Here is an 18,332-nt window from a genome sequence, read left to right on the forward strand (position 1 = left end):
TAATGCATATATAGCACTTGTGAAGTAAAACCGCTAAAACATTTAGTTTTTTAGAAGCTGTTACAGTTGCCTCAAAATTACCTCAGAGGGACTGTTAATGATGGATTTTGTTCCTTTGTCACTCAAACAATGAATTTTGGTCAGCTTCGGGAGAGTCATGTTGCTATCCACAGCCGTCCTTTCTTACATTTGGCGCACAGCAGGAAATAGTCTGCGTTAGATGGGTTTTCTCTACTACTGTGTGGTTTAGGCAAGGAAGCAGCAGAGATAAAGACTGCAGGAAGTGTGGCATGACAGACTTTGTTTTAGGGAACTTACTGAACTAAGTTAGTTATCATTTGGCTGTAAATTGTTGCTGTAATACTGCTAAATGCCTGCAAGTGATATGCTTAGTGAATGTCTCTACCTTGTATCACTGGTGTTCTCTTAGGGCAAGCAAGTCATGCAAATAGACGTCAGTTAAAAGATACCAAAGTGAAAGTGATCTCTCTTCTTAGATCTCAAACAGCCTTCGTCTCATTTATTGTTTGTTTCCATCCTGTATATTACTTCCATCTTGTGGCCCCGTTTGGCTATCGCTGGAAACTAGCTTGATGCAAAGCCATTGGAGTCTATGGTTTCTTTCGTTTTCATGGATGGGTGTGTTTACACCTTGTTTGAACATCTTGTTGTTTTTGATTGTCTGGATAAACCTCAGGTCTTTGATGGGACTGTCTCTACCTCTGCTTTCACTGCTGTGAAGTTATGATCTGTTCATCTTGAGTGCTTTGAAAGAACTCGACTGGACTCCTTTTTGGTTGTAAAAGTGTTTCAAGTCAAGTGGCTTTATTGTCATTTCAACCATGTACAGTGGTACAGTACAGAGTGAAAGGAGACAACGTTCCTCCGAGACCCTGGTGCTACATATGACACATAACAGACGAACACAGGACTGTGTAAAGTGCAAAGTGCAAAAATTGCAAAAACAACAAGACAATACGGCGCAACACTAGACAGAACAGGACGATACAGACACAAGACAGTGCAATGGAAATGTGCAAAATACTATTGTATTGTGCACAACTATTAAGGATTGTGCAAAAAGTAGCTCGGTGCCTGAAGGTGTGCGTGTGTGTGTGAAATACTGCAGATAAGTTCTTGGTAGTGACATGTATGAAGGTGTGTGTGTTTCATTTCAGTTCATTCACTTTTTATCCAAGAGGCTTCTTTTAAATTCCAAAACTGCCTAATGGAGATTCATAGGTATTTAACCCTAGTGGGGTTGTCCTCCCGTGGGTCATTAACCCACTGTTCAGCATCTGTTGTCCCATGAGCCAAGGTGTGAAACAAGATGTGGGTCATTCCTGAAAGAAGGTGTGAATCCTTTGTGACACATTGTCCCACCGTGCCAGCATGTGAACCATTGAGGCTGCATGAGTAAAGGTGTGAGCTCAAGATTGCATTGAGGTGATGACTGAGGTTATCAACTGACTACAATGTAATATTGAGAACCCTTAACACATTACTGAGACTGAAAAAGTCACTTGAATGAGTGACGAAACGTTTCTCCCACTGAAAACGCTACGTCCAGATGAACAGAATCAACCTTTTGGGCCTTAACACATTGGAAAGGAAAGCCTGGCTTATGGACAGGGAAGGTTGACTTGTGATTTAATGAAGCAGGCACAATTGGCACAGTTGATTGAATGTACTAAACTCAACCAGATGCATCATTGCATTTTTTGAACCACCTGTAGATGAGCTAGTTTTGGCTGCACTCTAATTCACAAGAGGTCACCACTGCAGGTATCTCTACATGTTTGGTTTGGTAGGCAAACATATAAACCACTGCACCTATGGAGACACTTTTAATAGCCTTTTTTAAAAATTGGTGTGTAGGCCTGTTTTTCTCATGATTAAATGCTGTTTTGAGAGATGTGGTCAGCCACAACAGCCACACTACAAACATGTCATTTTACAGAGCATGATGCATTACTGTATGGTCAACAGAATATCAGGCATTTAAACTGAACCCCACCTTAAACATCTACACAGCAATAATATTAATGCATATAACACTGATGGGGCGCATTTTTCTGCAGAAATAACTTCTACCTGAAGGAGGCAATGAACTTTGTTTTTCACTGTGGTTTGTCAGAGTTAGTAAATGAAACTCCCCAGCACTCGTCAGCTCTGTCAGTGACGTTAGGCACTTAAATTTTCTTTATAATCCTTTAGAAATGTGCTTCAGAACTTTAATCATGTTAAATCTTAATAAACAGCCACAATGTAGTGCAGTTGGACTCTATTCTGTTTACTTAAATTTGTAGATAGATGCAGAAGCTTTAATTATTATAATATAATATATAATTTATATCGATGATTAAAGTACCTCTAATGATTTTCAGAAGAACCTGGCTGCATAGGTTGAAATGTAAGGTGGAAGAGGTGCATACTAATCACTGAGCCACCATTCTGAGGTTAGATATAGATATATGAGGAAAGGGGTAATATAGATATAATATATGGAGGTTTGGGGAATCAAGGGAGTAAAGCAGAGGTAAAGTGGTTCTGTAGAGTGGGGTCAGGGTGGAGGTGATGGGAGCAAAGTAAAGATAAAGGAAAGAGAAAAGACACAGGTGTAATGGAGGGAGGATGGAGAGGTAATTTGAAGGAGATGGAGAACGGGTGTAGAAAGGTGGTTCAGCCTGAGCGTCCATTTTCACGTCTCCGTCCCTTTTTGCTTTACTTCCTTTGGCATCTTCTTTTTTCATTTTCACAGCCTTCTAAAATCCTTCTTTGTTCTCTGCTTCCCTCAGAGGACTTTTTGGCCTTTGTCTGCATCTGAGCCTTGCTTTTTTGAGCTTCAACAGCACTCAAAATTTTAAAATATTTTGTACTTTGTTTTGTACTTGTAAATCCTTTACAGATTTGTATGTTAAAAAGATTCTAAAATGTATTTCAGTCTTCTGCATCTGTTTTTCTTCCTGTCATCTGATTGGTCTCTCCACAAATCAGAGGACTGTTTTGTCGCACTTTTTGAACTGCAGGTCCTTGAAGGGTAATACAGGCTGGAGGATCTCTGTCTGTCACAAGCTGTTGATTTTGCTGGTTAGAAATACCATTATTACTTTCTCAGGGCTGACCCGGGACGTTGAGCTTCACAATTTCACTGCCCCTCTGCTTCAAAGCTTTGATCCTTTGGCACCTGGATACTCTGACTTTATGAAACCTGGGTTTCTGCTTCCAATAAAACAGTGTGAATCAGAAAGCTTTGTAATGTGCTCCTGCTGGTACAAGTTTCCCTGAAAAGCACGTGCTCAGTTTGTACATTTTCAGTCTGTGTTCATACAGGTTGCAGTGCATCGGACGCAGGATGTGAAGTCCCTGTATAAAGCTACGTAGACCTGTGACACAAAATCTTAAACTCGACGACCAGACTGACTGTTTCTGTGTGTGATAAAGGAAAACGTTGACCTTTCAGCTAGCAGCCCTCCGCAGCCAAACCCATCTGATGCTGATTGGTGTTGTGATTCTGACATTGCTCACTTTGTTGTAAATGGTCATTTTCAACTCAGGACTGGATCCTAGTCTTGCTACTTCATTATGTACTAAATGAGTATTACACCTTTGGTGGAAAACCCTTTCTGCAGATCATCAGTGGTGTTGCTTTTTCAGTCTGTGTTTTTTGATGCCTTTGCATTCTAAAATTATTTTATTAATGATTTGATTTTTCCTTTGCATTCTAAAATTTTAAAACCTTTTTTTAATGCTTAGAATTGTTATTAGTTTCCTAACTGATCAAAGCAAGTGACTTGCTTGGGATGAAAATTAATCCTAAAAAATATCCCAAAATATGTGTGTGTTGGAGGACACCTGAGCTATTAATGTCCAGGGCCTTAAAATTCCTTCAAAGGAATTAATGTCATTAGGTGACTCATTCACATATAATCAGGTTATTTTCCTAAACAACAGATGCACAAAAAGACCGAATGTGTACACGTGGGAACATAGGAACAAAGGAACATATTAAATGAGAACATTTAATCTACAGGATAGTAAAATATTTCTGTATTTATGAGTCTGCTAATTTTTCTATTATGAATTTGCGCAATCGGATGATGCAGAAAAAAGGTCTGATTATTAACATGTCACCAGATTATGCAAACTAAGTGTAATTTAGTGTGATGCTGAACAAAGGGACGACCTCCAGACTCCTCTTTCATGTCTTGTGTTGGAGTTTTCTGTAGGTATCCGATCAGCCTTTGTCACAAACACACGATACATATAAGCATGATCAGATTCTAATCAGTCTTTTCTTTGTTTTGCAAATATATTTCAGGCACATTCTTGGTTTTTTTTAAACCTGGCTTAACAGCCCTGAACAGTTCTATACCCAGCTTGTTCTTAGTAAGACCAATTTGAATGCATCTCAACGTCTCATGTCTACTGGTTTCCGACAGCCCTAGTTCTCTTCACTGTCTGTGGTTGTCAGGCCTGGGAAAATGCCTCCTACTCCACAGGAAATGACTCTCAGTGACAGTTTTCTTTACCTCATTGAGTTTTTTTCTGCATTCTTGCCATTTAAGTAGCTTATCACGGAGTATATTATATATAGTCCTATGGATGTGCCTTTTACGGTGCATAAAGAAAGTTTGGCCTACATTTTTTTATTTCATGTTGGTTTAATGGTTAGGGCGTTTTAAGTATGCATTGTGTTAGGTGTTGAACTGACTGAGCTAGAGGTTATGGGGGTTTTCCGTTGTGAAAAATATGTAAGTTTCTTGCACTTGCCTTTTCCTGTTGCACACTGCATGTGGTTTTGGCATGACCTTCTGTGGTACTGACATAATTTTCTTGAGTTTCTTGTGAACAACAAAATGCCCCCCCCTTACTATGTTTGAATGCTGGTGATTATAAGGTGATGTATCTGACCAGAAGAAGTAAATTATAGCATTTACCTGTGTTTGAGATGACTAGGAAATTTCTTCTTAGTCACTGTTTTGATTTTCTTTTAGATTTAATACAGGAAACATTAAAACATGAATGTTCTGACAAAAAGTGAGCACACACCCCCTGGCCACTTTATTAGGTACATTTGTTGACCCACCCGTAAACCCAAATAGGTAATTAACCAATTACATGACCGCAACTTCAGGTATTTAGGCATGCAGACACAGCTAAGATAACCTGCTAATGTTCAAACTGAGGATTAGGATGCCCACAAGCACAGCAAAAACAACTAATGCAGCTGCCGTGATAGCTCCACCCGGATCATTGATACAGAAACGCAGTAAAAACAGTGAATAGAAGTACCTTGCGTTTTTATCTTGAAATGTGCCTTACCATTTATTTGATACAGCTGTCATAATCATTGAAAAGTACGTTCCATAGGTTAAAATCTTTGCATTGGCTAACGTTATATAAATTTGTACTCGGCAACCATCAACCAAATATAATAATGTTTTAAACAGTCTGACTCCACCAAGGTATAGAATCTCTAGGCTGTAGAGAATCATGTTATTCTACTGGTCTGTATTGGTACCGACTACTAAATTTTTGCTATCATCACATCCCTGGTTGATGCTTAAAGACACAGGAGAATGGCCAAACTGGTTTAAGCTGATAGGGAAGCAACCAAATAACCTGAAACCAAGGTATGCAAGAGCCTCTCTGAATGCATAACATGTCAAATTTTGAAACGGACGACTATGCTATCAGAGGGTCATGCTAGGCACCACTCCTAAGAACAGAAAAGTGAGGCTACAGGTTGCACGGGCTCACCAAAATTGGACTATAGAACATGGCTATTTAATTACAATCCAGTTAGAGAAAATGTCCTCAAGTAAAAGCCTGGAATATCATTAGGTGACATATCATAGAGCCTAGTAGTTGTATCAGTGGCTGCATGTAGTTAAAGAAAGAATGTTCTGTTCAATAGTTTTCCAACAATGCTTATTATATATTTTTTACTATGACATGAAGGGTTCACCAGGCCTTCTGCTTGACCTTCTACTTGACTTTATGGTACAAGGTTTTAACATAATGAGCGCTCTGAAATTTTAGCTTCATATATCAAATAGTTTTCGATATATTCTTTTAAAAATGAACCATCATCCCACTTTGGCACCATTTTTTTTTTCACAAATTGAAATCTGAAGCAATGTTTGAACATGAATATCTCTAAAACCCTTAAAGATAAAAAAAAACAAAATTTTCACTAGTCTTTAAAAATGAGTCATAATTAGGGCTGGGCCATATCATACTGTTCACAGTAATACCGGTATAATGTTAGGCAATGACACATTTTTATATAGCTTTAATGCACATAAAAAACAGCTGCTTGTTTAAGTGAAAATACATGGATGTTTTTGGGGGGGTTTTTTGCACTAATAAAGTTGTGGAGTTAAGTATTTTGTCTCACGTCAATTATATCGTCAGTTATATCGTTATCGCAAATTTTCAAATATATATCGTGATAAATATTTTTGGCCATATTGCCCTGCCCTAGTCATAATCTGTCATTTGCGACAGATACAGCGTATTGGATAGCTAGAATATTTTTCTTAAAAGTCCAGCACTGCTCCAGAACAGCGTCTGGATCTTGAGCTGGACTGTGGTCTGTCTGTTGGTGACCTGGGCAATAGGAGATTTGAAAAATATTGCTAATGCTAATGATTCTCAATTCTTTCTGTTGCAACATTCAAATTGTATGGTCAAAAGTAAAGTTTGGCATGAACAACATGAAAGTATCCATCTTTTCGATCCATTTTTTCTGCCATGGGCCCCGTAGTACAAACTGATTACTGTTTATATGCCACAGTCTACCTGACCATACCTATTGCTTTATTACCACATCTTCTGATGGCTTCTTCCAGCAAGATGCCATGTAACAAATCAGCAGATTTCAAACTGGTTTCTTGAACATGACAATGAGTTCACTGTACTCAAATGACCTCCACAATCACCAGATCGCAATTTGCAAGGGAAATTTGCATCATGGATGTGAGTCCATCAAATCTGCACCATCTGTGTGATGCTGTCATGGCAATATGTACCAAAATCTCTAATGAGAGCTTCCGGGTCCTGGTTGAATTGATGCCTTGAAGAATTAAGGCAGTTCTGAAGGGAGTCAAACCTAATACCAGCAAGGCAAACAGGAAAAAGAACAGTTCCAATGAGTGTATATTTTATTTTATAGTTACAAATGTGAGTCACAGCATATCTAGGTTAGAATAAAATATGTCTGGTTGTTTACCTGAATCTCTCTTAATTTCCTTTAAACGTACAATCAGCTCCACAAAACAGTTGTGCTTGTTTCATAGTCTAAGAGGTTATTTTTAGAAGGCACAGTATCTAAATAAGTGATGAAAGCTGGTGTTTTGATCAGTACAGCAAGCCTTCCAAGAGAAGGAGTCAGCCCTTTTCATGAAGTAAAATATGGGACATGGGATTGCTTGCCAGCTCCGATTAAGAAGGATGCACTTTGGGAAGCTGCATGGTAAAGCTTGTACATGCCTCAGGGTGGTCTTTTAACAAGACCTTTAGCTTAGCACTTGTACATGTACCTTTTTTTTTTTTTTATTCCTGAAAAAAATGCATTCATTTTTAACACGAGTTTCTAAAATAAATCTGGTGAACCGATAAAGAGAGACGGAGCGAGAGAAAGACCACTGGACATGTCGTTTGCAGTACAATGTGTTCCTTCTTTCAAGTCAGCGTGCGGTACTGGAGCACTTCTGAGATTTATACAGTAGTTTAGTGCTGTTTTATAATCCTATTAGCTCCACTGAAGATGTACTGTAACACTTGCCTATCACCCAACTAGATCCAGTGTTATAAAGTTCTGCAACACTACTGAGTTTCCCAACGGCATGTAGCTGCTCAAAGATACCATTTGCTATGAGCAATAGGTTGTTTAGTAGGGAAAACGCATCATGCCCGCAGAAAGACATTGGCTGAGCCAGTGGATAAATATTTTATGTGAAAATATTTTTTCCCCATTTTTATTCAGTGTCTTTGACATTTTGTTGTTGTTGTTGTTGCTACGATTACACCAAACTTAACTCAGTTTCTTCTTTTTTTTTCAGCGTGTCGAAAGACCATAAATACTTTAAAATGCATCATAATATGTACTTAACATGATCACTAATAATTTGGTTGGAGGAGCACAGAAGTATTCCCAAACTTTTCTGGTAGGTAGTTTAATTTTGAAACTTGAGTTTGTAGATGCACATATGGAGAAACTTTTAGATCCTGATTCCCACACTTGTTATTAAAAAAATAGAAAAGAAAATCTGTTATTGCCATATGCTCCTACCACCCACACTGAAATATCCACTTTAAAAGCTGTAATTCACCATCCATACCATGGTTATTACACGTAGCATTACTTACCAAAACACCAGGTGATTGAGGTTTAATTTGAGGTTCATATAGGGCATGAAATACAATTTGATAAATTTAGACCTTGGTGCTTTAGCAATGGTTACAAGTAATAAAAACTAAAGTTTTAATATCACTTTATATACTTTATCCTGCATGTCAAATGGATGTCCCAGTCCTGTATGCTGCATATTTTATGCTCTTGTAAAGAATTCATTTGACTAATCAGAGCACTTTATGCTGCATGTATTTTCATGAGTGTTTATTAATCGGCATTAGCATGCCTCTGTAATCTGCCCACAGTCTTTGACATTGTGCTAACAGGGACAGAGTGCTAAGAATAGAGATGCAGAGAACAATAGAGTTGAACTTTGATGGTCAGTAATGACGCGTGAAAGGCAAGCAATCACATGGTTGTCCTGTCTTCTGTAGTCATTACAGTGATGGAAAACTGCGATCGCCTTCTCAGCTGTAACAGCAAAGCCGCTCTGTGGTAGGCCCATCTGTTGACTCCGCTAATGTCCACATGGCAAAGTGCACAAGGCACTGAGACACAAGATGGCTAGACCATTCGGGTCCTTCCTGCTGTGCACTCTGGATTTTAATATTATATTAGACAGGTGTGTCAACATGCTCTCCAGCTAGAGAGCAGTGTTTCTCACATGCATAACTATAATGAAAACCATTAATCTCTTAATTTAACTACAGAACAACCAAAGCTAAGCTCGCAGTCATGCTAAAAATGACATCACCTGCTCGCGTGTGAGCCGAGCAGTGTCAGAGTACAACCCGAGGCTGCTAGAATGTGTGAAACTGTAATGAGACACGTTGTCTTGCCATGATTAATGCATGATGTTTCCCCACTTCCATGCTCAGCCTCTAGGTCATTGTGTACATGTGTGTGAATGTATAGTAAAGAGTAGCAGCACCTTTAAGTTTAAATAGTGAGCAATGAATTTTTTACACAGGGTTCCTGCACTCACTGATAAATGATCATCTTCATGACTGTGCACGTGTGCATCAAGTAAAAATAAACAATAGCTAGGGTAGATTTCATACTGTAAGAATTTCCTGAAAGGCTTTATTTGACTCGACTACTAAACAGCGCTGCCATTCTGCACTGATCTTTGAACAATAAAGTGGCTTTAAGCCGAATATTTGATATAATCTTACATGACAAATTGCAAGGAACCCTGCAGTGTGTTACTGGTAGCATGTTGAATTTGCAGCTTTTATCTGCACTCAAAATATTCTTCTTCTTCTTCTTTGAGCTACTGCCTTTAGGGGTTGCCACAGTGCCTCATGCATCTCATCCTGTCCCCAGCACCCTCCTCTCTCACCCCAACCCTCTGCGTGTCTTCCTTCACTACATCCATGAATCGTCTCTGTGGTCTTCCTCTTTTCCTCCTGCCTGGCAACATATTGTCCGATATATCCACTATGCTTTCTCTGCACATGTCCAAACCATCTCAGCCTCACTTTTCTCACATTGTTTCCAGACCTCTCAGCCTGAGCTGTCCCTCTGATGTTCTCATTTCTAACCCTGTCCATCCTGTTCACTACCATTGAAAATGTTAACTCTGTCACCTCCAGCTGTGCCTCCTGTGGTTTTGCCACCATTGGATGGTTGACCGCAGGTATTTCAACTCATCTACCTTCACTATCTCTGCTCCTTGCAGCTTCACTGAAACACATCTCCTTCTCAGTCAAACCAGTATTCTGTCTTCTTACTTGCATTCCTCTTTTCTCCAGATTATACCTCCATTCCTATAATGCTTTTGAACAGTTGCTAGCTGACTAGCCCTCCTTGCATAAACAGAGTTATTCCTCATGTTTTCTTTTGTCATACTATAAGTTTTAAAGTCAGCTAAGTAGATCTCATGCTCCCATGCTTCTTTCAGCTCCATATCATTGCTTCTGTAGTTTACCATGTCTTCAGCAATGTTTTGATGGTTACCAATGATGGTGAATCTTCAGTGTTGGTGCGTGTTGGCATCAGTGGTTCCTTTAATTTTATTTGATTCAGTCATGTAGAGCCAGTTGATGCAGTGGGTTGGAAGTGTAGGCAGCTAATAAAAGGTTTGAGTGGTTTACATCCTGTTTTTTAAAAACCGCTGAACGTAGTTGTGAACAAGCTTATATTTGCATCCTGTCAAAATAACAACCCATTATTAGACCTGGCCTATTTTCCGCATTGCCAATGAGGTTCTAACCACACAGATGAAGTTGAAGTGTTATGTGTAATCATACTATCATAGCACAGTTGATTTCTTACGAACACAGATGGATAAAAGCCAACTTTGTCCTACTTACGATAGAGATCTGCTGTTAAAGGTTCAATTTTAGGATACAAGGTATGAATTCATTTTTATCAGTTTGGCCGCCGCTTTAACACTCTGCCAGAAACCTTGGAGAATTTTTTTTCCTCTTGACTTTACAGTATGTTTTGTAATGCTGGAGTGCAGCCGGCAAATCCCACTTCTATTATGACTCCTGGATCATCTTTAAGATCAGGCCTTTTCTGACTTAAGAAGGGGATTTTCATGTTCTCACTTTCTCTGGGCAAATGTATTGCATGGTTATATTCCTCTCTTATACTTCTAAATCTGTAAGAGCTTGTACAGAAAACAGGGCTTCTAATCAATGAGATCTTTGACTCTGGATGATCCTGTCTACGATATTTAATCTTGACACCTTATGAAGTTTATAAATTTTTAAAGTGCTTTATTATTGACTGGCTTTAACTGTTTAATTATTACATGATTAGTTTTCATAGGAATATTAGAAACAGCAGTAGTAATGTTATTCAGTCTCTTTCTGCAAACATGACGTGCACTATTCTTTACTATAGCAGGCACATAAACTACCACTCTGTTTGTTTCTCACCTCATAGATCCCAACTGAGAAAGCCATATGTGCACAACAACCATGTTAGTATTGTTAATGGTGTGGGTTATGAGAAAAGCACAGATGGTTATTTTCACTATTCACTTTGTGTCTGCTATGTTGTCAGTAGCAGTCTCACTCCCAACTCATCAAATACAACACATGGTAAGGATGCCATGGCATCACATTTTAAAGCACTGGTTTCTGCTTAAGCCTAATTAAACCTTGAGCCTTGAGATTGTAGCTGAGCATTTTCTGTTTATGCCACTGCTGATTTGGACATCACAGAATGAGAAACTTTTCCAATCTCCAGCAGGCTGATCACTGTGATACCCAAGAAAAGTTTGCCTTCTAATATTAGAAAGTCTGCGAATAAAATTTGGCAAAAGTTGGGACATTGTGCAAAAAGTAAAGAAAACCCAGTGATTTGCAAATTTCATAAACCATTATTTTATTCAAAATAGAACATGGAAAGGACAACATTCCTCCACCAATAGTCCAGAAACTGGTCTCCTCAGTTAAACTGTTAAAAGAAGAGGGGACGCTTATAGACTGGCAAACATGACCCTGTCTCAACTTTTTCGAGATGTGTTGCTGCCATAAAATTTAGTCTGAGCTAATATTTTCTTAGACTAGTATGGTTTTTCAGTTCATGTATTTGATATGTTTGTTTGTTTTTTATCTTCCACTCTGAATTAAATTAGTAAAATAAGTACAATTTTAAAAAGTAAGCTAGCATTGTCCTTCCCATTTAAACAAATATACTTAAATGTGGCAGCAAAAGATTCTGAGCATTTCTTAGTATTTTGGTGATTTGGGAATGAGCATGTGTTGATACTTGTATCTCTTTTTCTCACACAGTACTGGCAACTTGCTCTGTGTTGATTTCTAACATGCAAGCATTTCACTTTTTTTCTTGTTCTTTTTTCTTTTTGCTTCACAGCTAGACTTACAATAGTGACACATGTGGTTTTGCTCTCATTCAAAAAAACAAGACATCAAGGACCTGTCAGTAACGTTACAGTTTCAAAATCACTTGCTGAAAGAATTGTCATCTTCAGAATTATAAGGAAAGATTCTCTATTGGGTACATATACCACATAAAACAGTTTGCAACCACTCAAATATCCACTGTTTACAATGACAGTGATCCGCAGAGGCGATCCATTACATGTGATTTTTTTTTTTTCCCTTTCCTTTTTTTGTGGGCATTGGCAGAAAATTTATAGTCTTGTATATATTTAACAAAGGCCTTGTGGTTTGACAGACTTAGGCTGGTGCATGGTGGTGGGTAGGCAGCGTATGTTGAGTAGAACAGTGTGCTGCCTGTCTCCTGTGATTGGTGTCCATGGTGTCTTCCTTCGTCTGTGTGGGTTCTTGTACATTAAGCCCTGCCTCTTTTGATTATCTGCCTGTGTGGTTGTGTGTGCGTGTGTGACTGCTTAACTTGGCCATTATCATCCTCAGCCTTGCCTTTACCTTGCAGTCCTATCACTTCCCTTTAACCTGTAGGCATTAACTGTGTGGAGAGCACGGCACACTGGGGCACAAGACGGACTTCAGCCTGAAGCAACAGTGTCTTCCTGCAGCATCGCCAAAATGAGCACAAAGTGACGGCAAACAGCCTCCCAACCTCATACATCGGAATCGGCAATCAAGAGCTGACAGTGGTTGCCTTCCCTTTAGCATTAGCGGGAGCTAAAATAACAGCTCTCGGACAGTGGCATAGTAAATGTGTAGTTGGGTGTGTGTGTAACTTGGCCTCCCAGTCCCTAGGGAGAACCAGCAAAGGAGTTGTGTTACACTCCCTGACAGACCTTATACATGTTTCATCTGCTAGCCTCAGAACAGAAGCCCCCTTTGTTATCTAATCTAGCCCTCTTCTCTCCAGCCTGAGTTCACCGCCACAAGACTGCTCTTCTAAATCAGTCAGCTGGCCACTGAGCTACACAAACCAACAGCTGAAGAGCAGCAAAAGGACATGGTTAAGCCTTAGATATCTACTACCAGGATCTCTATGCCAGTCTTATAATCCGTAGGCTAGCATGCAGAAAGGGCTTTAAGATAAACAAGAAGACCTGAAGGGGCTATGGGAGGTCTACCAAAGGTTGTCAAGGATCTAAACTGTGCCTCACTTGTTCAGCCCTGAGCTTTTCTGCAATTCTTCAAGGCACAGAATTGCAAGACCTGTAATAATCTTAAGCAGTGTATCTTAAAAGAAGTGCTTTAGGGGAGTATTTAGAGAGCTAGGCAAAAATCATGACTGACACTCTTAGACCTCCTTCACTCCAGGTGAGTGTGCCAAAAGATGCTCCAGCATACTCCGATGGAGGAAACAATGCTGTGTCAGATGGCTCTGTGCGATCCAGCTCGTCAACACCAACCCTCCGTCGCAAACGCTTCAAAATGCGCCGCATGAGGAATGTGCCCAGTGAAAGGGAGATCGAAAGAGGGCGGCCGACCAACTGTCATCTTACAGCCAGATCCCGTTCCAGCTCCAAGGAGTACCTTCAGTTGCCTTCCATCGAAATCACACCATCAAGCGACGAAGATGCTCCTTCCTGGTCGAGGTGCTCCACACCAAGTGCATCTCCTCGCCGTAAGCGTTTCCTGTTGAGGAAGTGGCTGAAGGTCAGAGAAAAGAAGGAGCAAGGCAGTGAGAGCAGGTTTGTATGGGCCCTTTCTATTCACCTGACCCTATTCCCCTCTTCTTCCCTAATACCTCCATGATGCTTCATAATTCCTGCTATGTGCACTAATGATGTGTCTCTAACCTGAGAGTTCAGTTGTTGGCATGGTATTTTTCAATAACTGAACCTTTAGGTCTCTGTTTAGCTGAGTCTTATGTACTGATTGTGCTTGTCTTTCGTCCATATTTTGTTAGTTAATAAGTAAGTCAGTAAGTTTATTTGTTAAGTGGCACAGGCAAACAGTCACAAAGTGCTGTATGCAGAAAGACTAAACTAAAAAAGAACATTAAGGGCCATAATAGCCATTAAAAAATACAAAATAAATTGCACAGATTGTTGCACAACATTAATGGAGTCACCAGAGTGTTGACCTCTGCCCACAGGTTACCCACATTAACAAGTTACATCTTCTTGCATGCAAGAGGCATACACAGTAATGTTTTCAGTCATTTACTCATAGCTTAAAAGGTTGATCTGATTACAGTATTGAAGACAGATCAAAAGGTTTAGATAATCAAAAGGTTTCCTCCTTTGAAAGTATGTGCGTGCAAAGTCTGGTATCTCAGATAAAGTAATTAAGCGTGCAGCATGAGGAAAGTCATAGTATTCTAAGTTGCAAATACAAATAATGTTGCAAACGCACTCAATTGTTCAATCGTGGCCTCTGAATGTTATTTGTAGCAGATAATCTAATTTTGCAAAGATAAACAAATGACTTAGCAAAAGAAACTAGTTAACTCGTTACTGATATCTAGAAAATACACTTTGATGTCACAGAGGAAATAATGACAAAATTCTGATACTCTTTTTAGAAAAAAAAACTACTATTATACTACTACTATAGTAATAATACAAACAACTTAACTAAGTATACATTTCTCTTAGGCATTGAAGAAAAAAAATAAAGCCAATTTCTTCTAATCTTGTCTGAGGTGGATGCTATGCTTCAGGTAACGTTGTGCCATATTTTTGTTGCTGCCACTCTCTGTCACTGTTCCTGCGTCGTGTGTGGCTGGTAGACTTTTCCAAGGTTCAATCTAGGAATAAGCACATATCCCTTTTTTTAGGTACAAACAATTGTTTCATCCTGTTAAATTAACGTTGTCTATTAATGTTACAGACGAGCAGGGCTGATAATATTTGCTTCCACATTAATGTTACTGCTTTATTGTTCTCCATAGGCACTAGCTTAATAATAACAGATGGCTAATGTGGCTATAAGGTAATTGCTAATAGTTAAACAGGAAACCTTAACGTTTATGATTTATGGTAAGCGTTAAATGCCTCAGTGTTCCTGAAGTGGGAACATTAATGACTTCATGGAATTCCTTATAAAGTGTTGTTCAGTGTTATAGATCAACTTCAGCCACCCAACATTGTTCTTTACCTTAAAATCCATCACAAACTAACCCGTTTATCCTGTACTAAACAGCAGTATTTTAATAATAACTGAGTCTGTTTTCCAGGACATTTCACAATATGAAAAAACATAGCTTTACATCATATACAGATCCAATACCTGATTTTAAAAAATGAGGACATTGTGCCAGATTTGCTCAGTGGGGGAGCAGGTGACCATATGCCACATGGCTGGAGTGCAGCAGGCTGGGTTTGAGTCTGACCCACGGCCCTTTGCATCATAACTTCCCCTTCTCTCTCTCTTCACTTTCCGGTCTGCCTTCATTGTTCAACTATCAAATAAAAGCAAAAAATGCAGCTTTAAATTTCCAATTTATCAAATGCCACTGAGCAGTTCTTACTTTTTAGATATATACCTCTGTAGTTTCCCCTTCCTGGCCTGTCTTTCTTACATGTTTCTGCATCTCTGAGTGCCATCATTGCTCTCCCTGAGAAACACAGCTTGCAGACACACTATGTGACAAACTGCACACAAGCAGTTTGCGTTTGCTGATATTTGTTGAGCTGATAGAAATGTTGCATTTGAAATTACCCGCCACTTAAAGCACCTTACTCCCTTTATGCTCTCTTGTCTCTTGTAGTCTTTTAGGTATTGTTGTTAAATAAAAATATCCCCAAAATGTGTTAAACCTAAAGTAACAACGGTGTTTTGAAAATTTAAAGAGTAGAAAATACAGATACTTGTGTTAAAATGTAGAGAGCAAAAGTAAAAAGTTAAAGTAAGAAAAATAAATACTCAAGTAAAGTAGAGATACCTGAAAATTCTAGCAAAGTACAGTAACAGTATTTGTACTTTGTTACTTCTCATCTTCTTCTCGAATTCCACAGAACTATGTGCAATAGAATAAATTGGTAACGTGATGACATTTAATATCCAAATGTTCAATGATTAACTTCACTTTGACATTCACATTTGACTTCAGTAAATCACATGATAGAGTGGGGCTACCTTTCACAATGGGTTCACCTGAAACCTTGGCTGATTGTGACCCACAACTGTTTTCACACCTTGGCTCGTGTAACTAGGTAGAGGGGTTAGTGATCCTCTTGGGGGACACTCCCATAGGGCTTAAAATCTCCACCTGTCGCTCTGAAGCTTTTCGGATGAGAGGTGAAACATCTTCAAGGAAACTTAAAGAAGTCCAGATGCTTTTCTTTCCAAGCTCCTTAGAGTACGATGACCTGGATGACTGAGAACCTTCACAGACATATTTACTTTGGCATGATAATGTTTTACTTTTTTAAACTGTTATTCACAGCTATAACTCAGAAACAAAGAAGGTGAGATTGTGACTGTGTTTTAATGAGACAGAACTGGTGGCATTTACCTTTAGTTATCAGTTAGACATCTTTATTGTCTTCACTGCTTATGTAAGTCTGGCCTGGCCTGAATCTAAACTGTAGCCTGTCTGGTTGGCCTAGGAATACAAATGCATGTTAGTTAGTCTAGTTGAAAAATAATATTTTCTCTTCCCAAACCATGACAAGCTAGAAGGAAAAGCTCTGATAATTTCTCTTCTCGTTGTGTTTTTTTTCTGTCTTTACTGTATTTTTTGGAGGCCACTTATCACTGCTGACAGATAGCAGACAGGAATAGATTCATTCTTCCCTCCATAAATGTGCTATCTTTCCCAGAATTGACGGCACTCTCCAGAGGTGCATAACTGCCGCAGCATCCTTGAGTGTGAAATACGGTCATTATCGAGCAGTTCTTGAGAAAATCTCTACTTCTTCCTGAAGGTGTAATGTGAACTTTTGTAAGAAGCGTTCCTCAGCTTAATAATGTACTGTGGCATAAAGCTGACATGGCTTCTCAGTGTGCTGCTTGGTACAACTGCATCTATTATGTAAAAGAAAAAAAAAAATATCATGGCTTGAAACTGTGTGAGAGTGACATAAATAATTCAGATGTTAATGTTTGTCGTTACTTAACCCTCTACTGCATGACTTTTTAATTTTTGGGGAAAAAAAATATTTCTCCCTATTTTGGGGGAGCTTTAGGGTCACTAATAATATATCAATCATAAAATTTGACACCCTGCTCCCCCCCCAAAAAGATATTGGTTTGTTGCCTCAAGGCAACACTGTGCGACAAGGGTAGTAAAATGCCAAGTTATTCTTTAATAAGTTGTATTAGTACAAGGATGAGCAAATAAATAAACAACAAATAAACAATGTAAACATTTCACAGAACAATAAAACACCAAAATACATCCAACATTTGACCCTAACTCCATGTACGCGCGTGCACAAACACACACACACACACACACCCACACACACACCCGCACACGTGTTGTTTCCATCACTTTTGGGGACATTACATTAACTTACATTCATTTCCTGGAGACTTATCCTGACTCTACCCATCACAAGTCCCTGCCTGAACCTTACCCTAACCCTGACTCAAGCCTTCACCCTAAAATTGATGATTTACCTAGCAATTTGTCCCCATAAAGTAGGAGAGACCTCACAATATGAGTGTGTAAAGAAATTTGTGTCCCCACAACAATAAGTAATACACGACCACACACACACACACACCCCCACACAGCAAAATTGGTATTGCCCGGATCAGGCCCACACAATGTGCCTTCACATGGCCCACATACCACAATGAATGACGGCCCTTTGGTGGCCCAGATCAGGTTTGCCAGAGGTGGCCCACACATGGGCCAGCACAAGGCCAGTTTCAGACACACTGGTGGTCCTGTGCTGGCCCATGTGTGGCCACCTCTGGCAAACCTGATCTGGGCCACCAAAGGGCCGTCATTCATTGTGGTATGTGGGCCATCTGTAGGTGGTGTGCACCCACGGGCCAGTTGTAGATACACTGCTGGCCCTGTGCTGGCCCTGTGCTGGCCCAGAACGGTTTCAGCTCTGGCCCCAAATGTCAGCCTAATGTGTACCTTAATCAAGCCATGCAATAACAACATGTGCCAGAACATGCAAAACAGTGCAAAAGTAACATGC

The 18,332-nt window shown here is 39.4% G+C and overlaps 1 protein-coding gene across 4 annotated transcripts in view; it reads left to right on the forward strand.

Annotated features, from left to right (window-relative positions):
* gramd1bb (GRAM domain containing 1Bb) overlaps nucleotides 1-18,332 on the forward strand; it is an 86,446-nt gene that overhangs the window by 1,924 nt on the left and 66,190 nt on the right. For 2 of the 4 annotated variants that reach the window (XM_039622915.1, XM_039622916.1), the window contains exon 1: nucleotides 13,536-13,916. The exons of the other annotated variants lie outside the window; for them this stretch is intronic. In XM_039622915.1, coding sequence (XP_039478849.1) covers nucleotides 13,657-13,916 — 260 coding nt within the window. In that variant the 5' untranslated portion in view covers nucleotides 13,536-13,656. Of the gene's footprint in view, nucleotides 1-13,535; nucleotides 13,917-18,332 lie in introns of those variants that run through there. 4 annotated transcript variants of the gene reach the window in all.

This window comes from Oreochromis aureus, linkage group 14 (genome assembly GCF_013358895.1).
Source record: "Oreochromis aureus strain Israel breed Guangdong linkage group 14, ZZ_aureus, whole genome shotgun sequence".
In the NCBI taxonomy this organism is placed as follows: domain Eukaryota; kingdom Metazoa; phylum Chordata; class Actinopteri; order Cichliformes; family Cichlidae; genus Oreochromis; species Oreochromis aureus.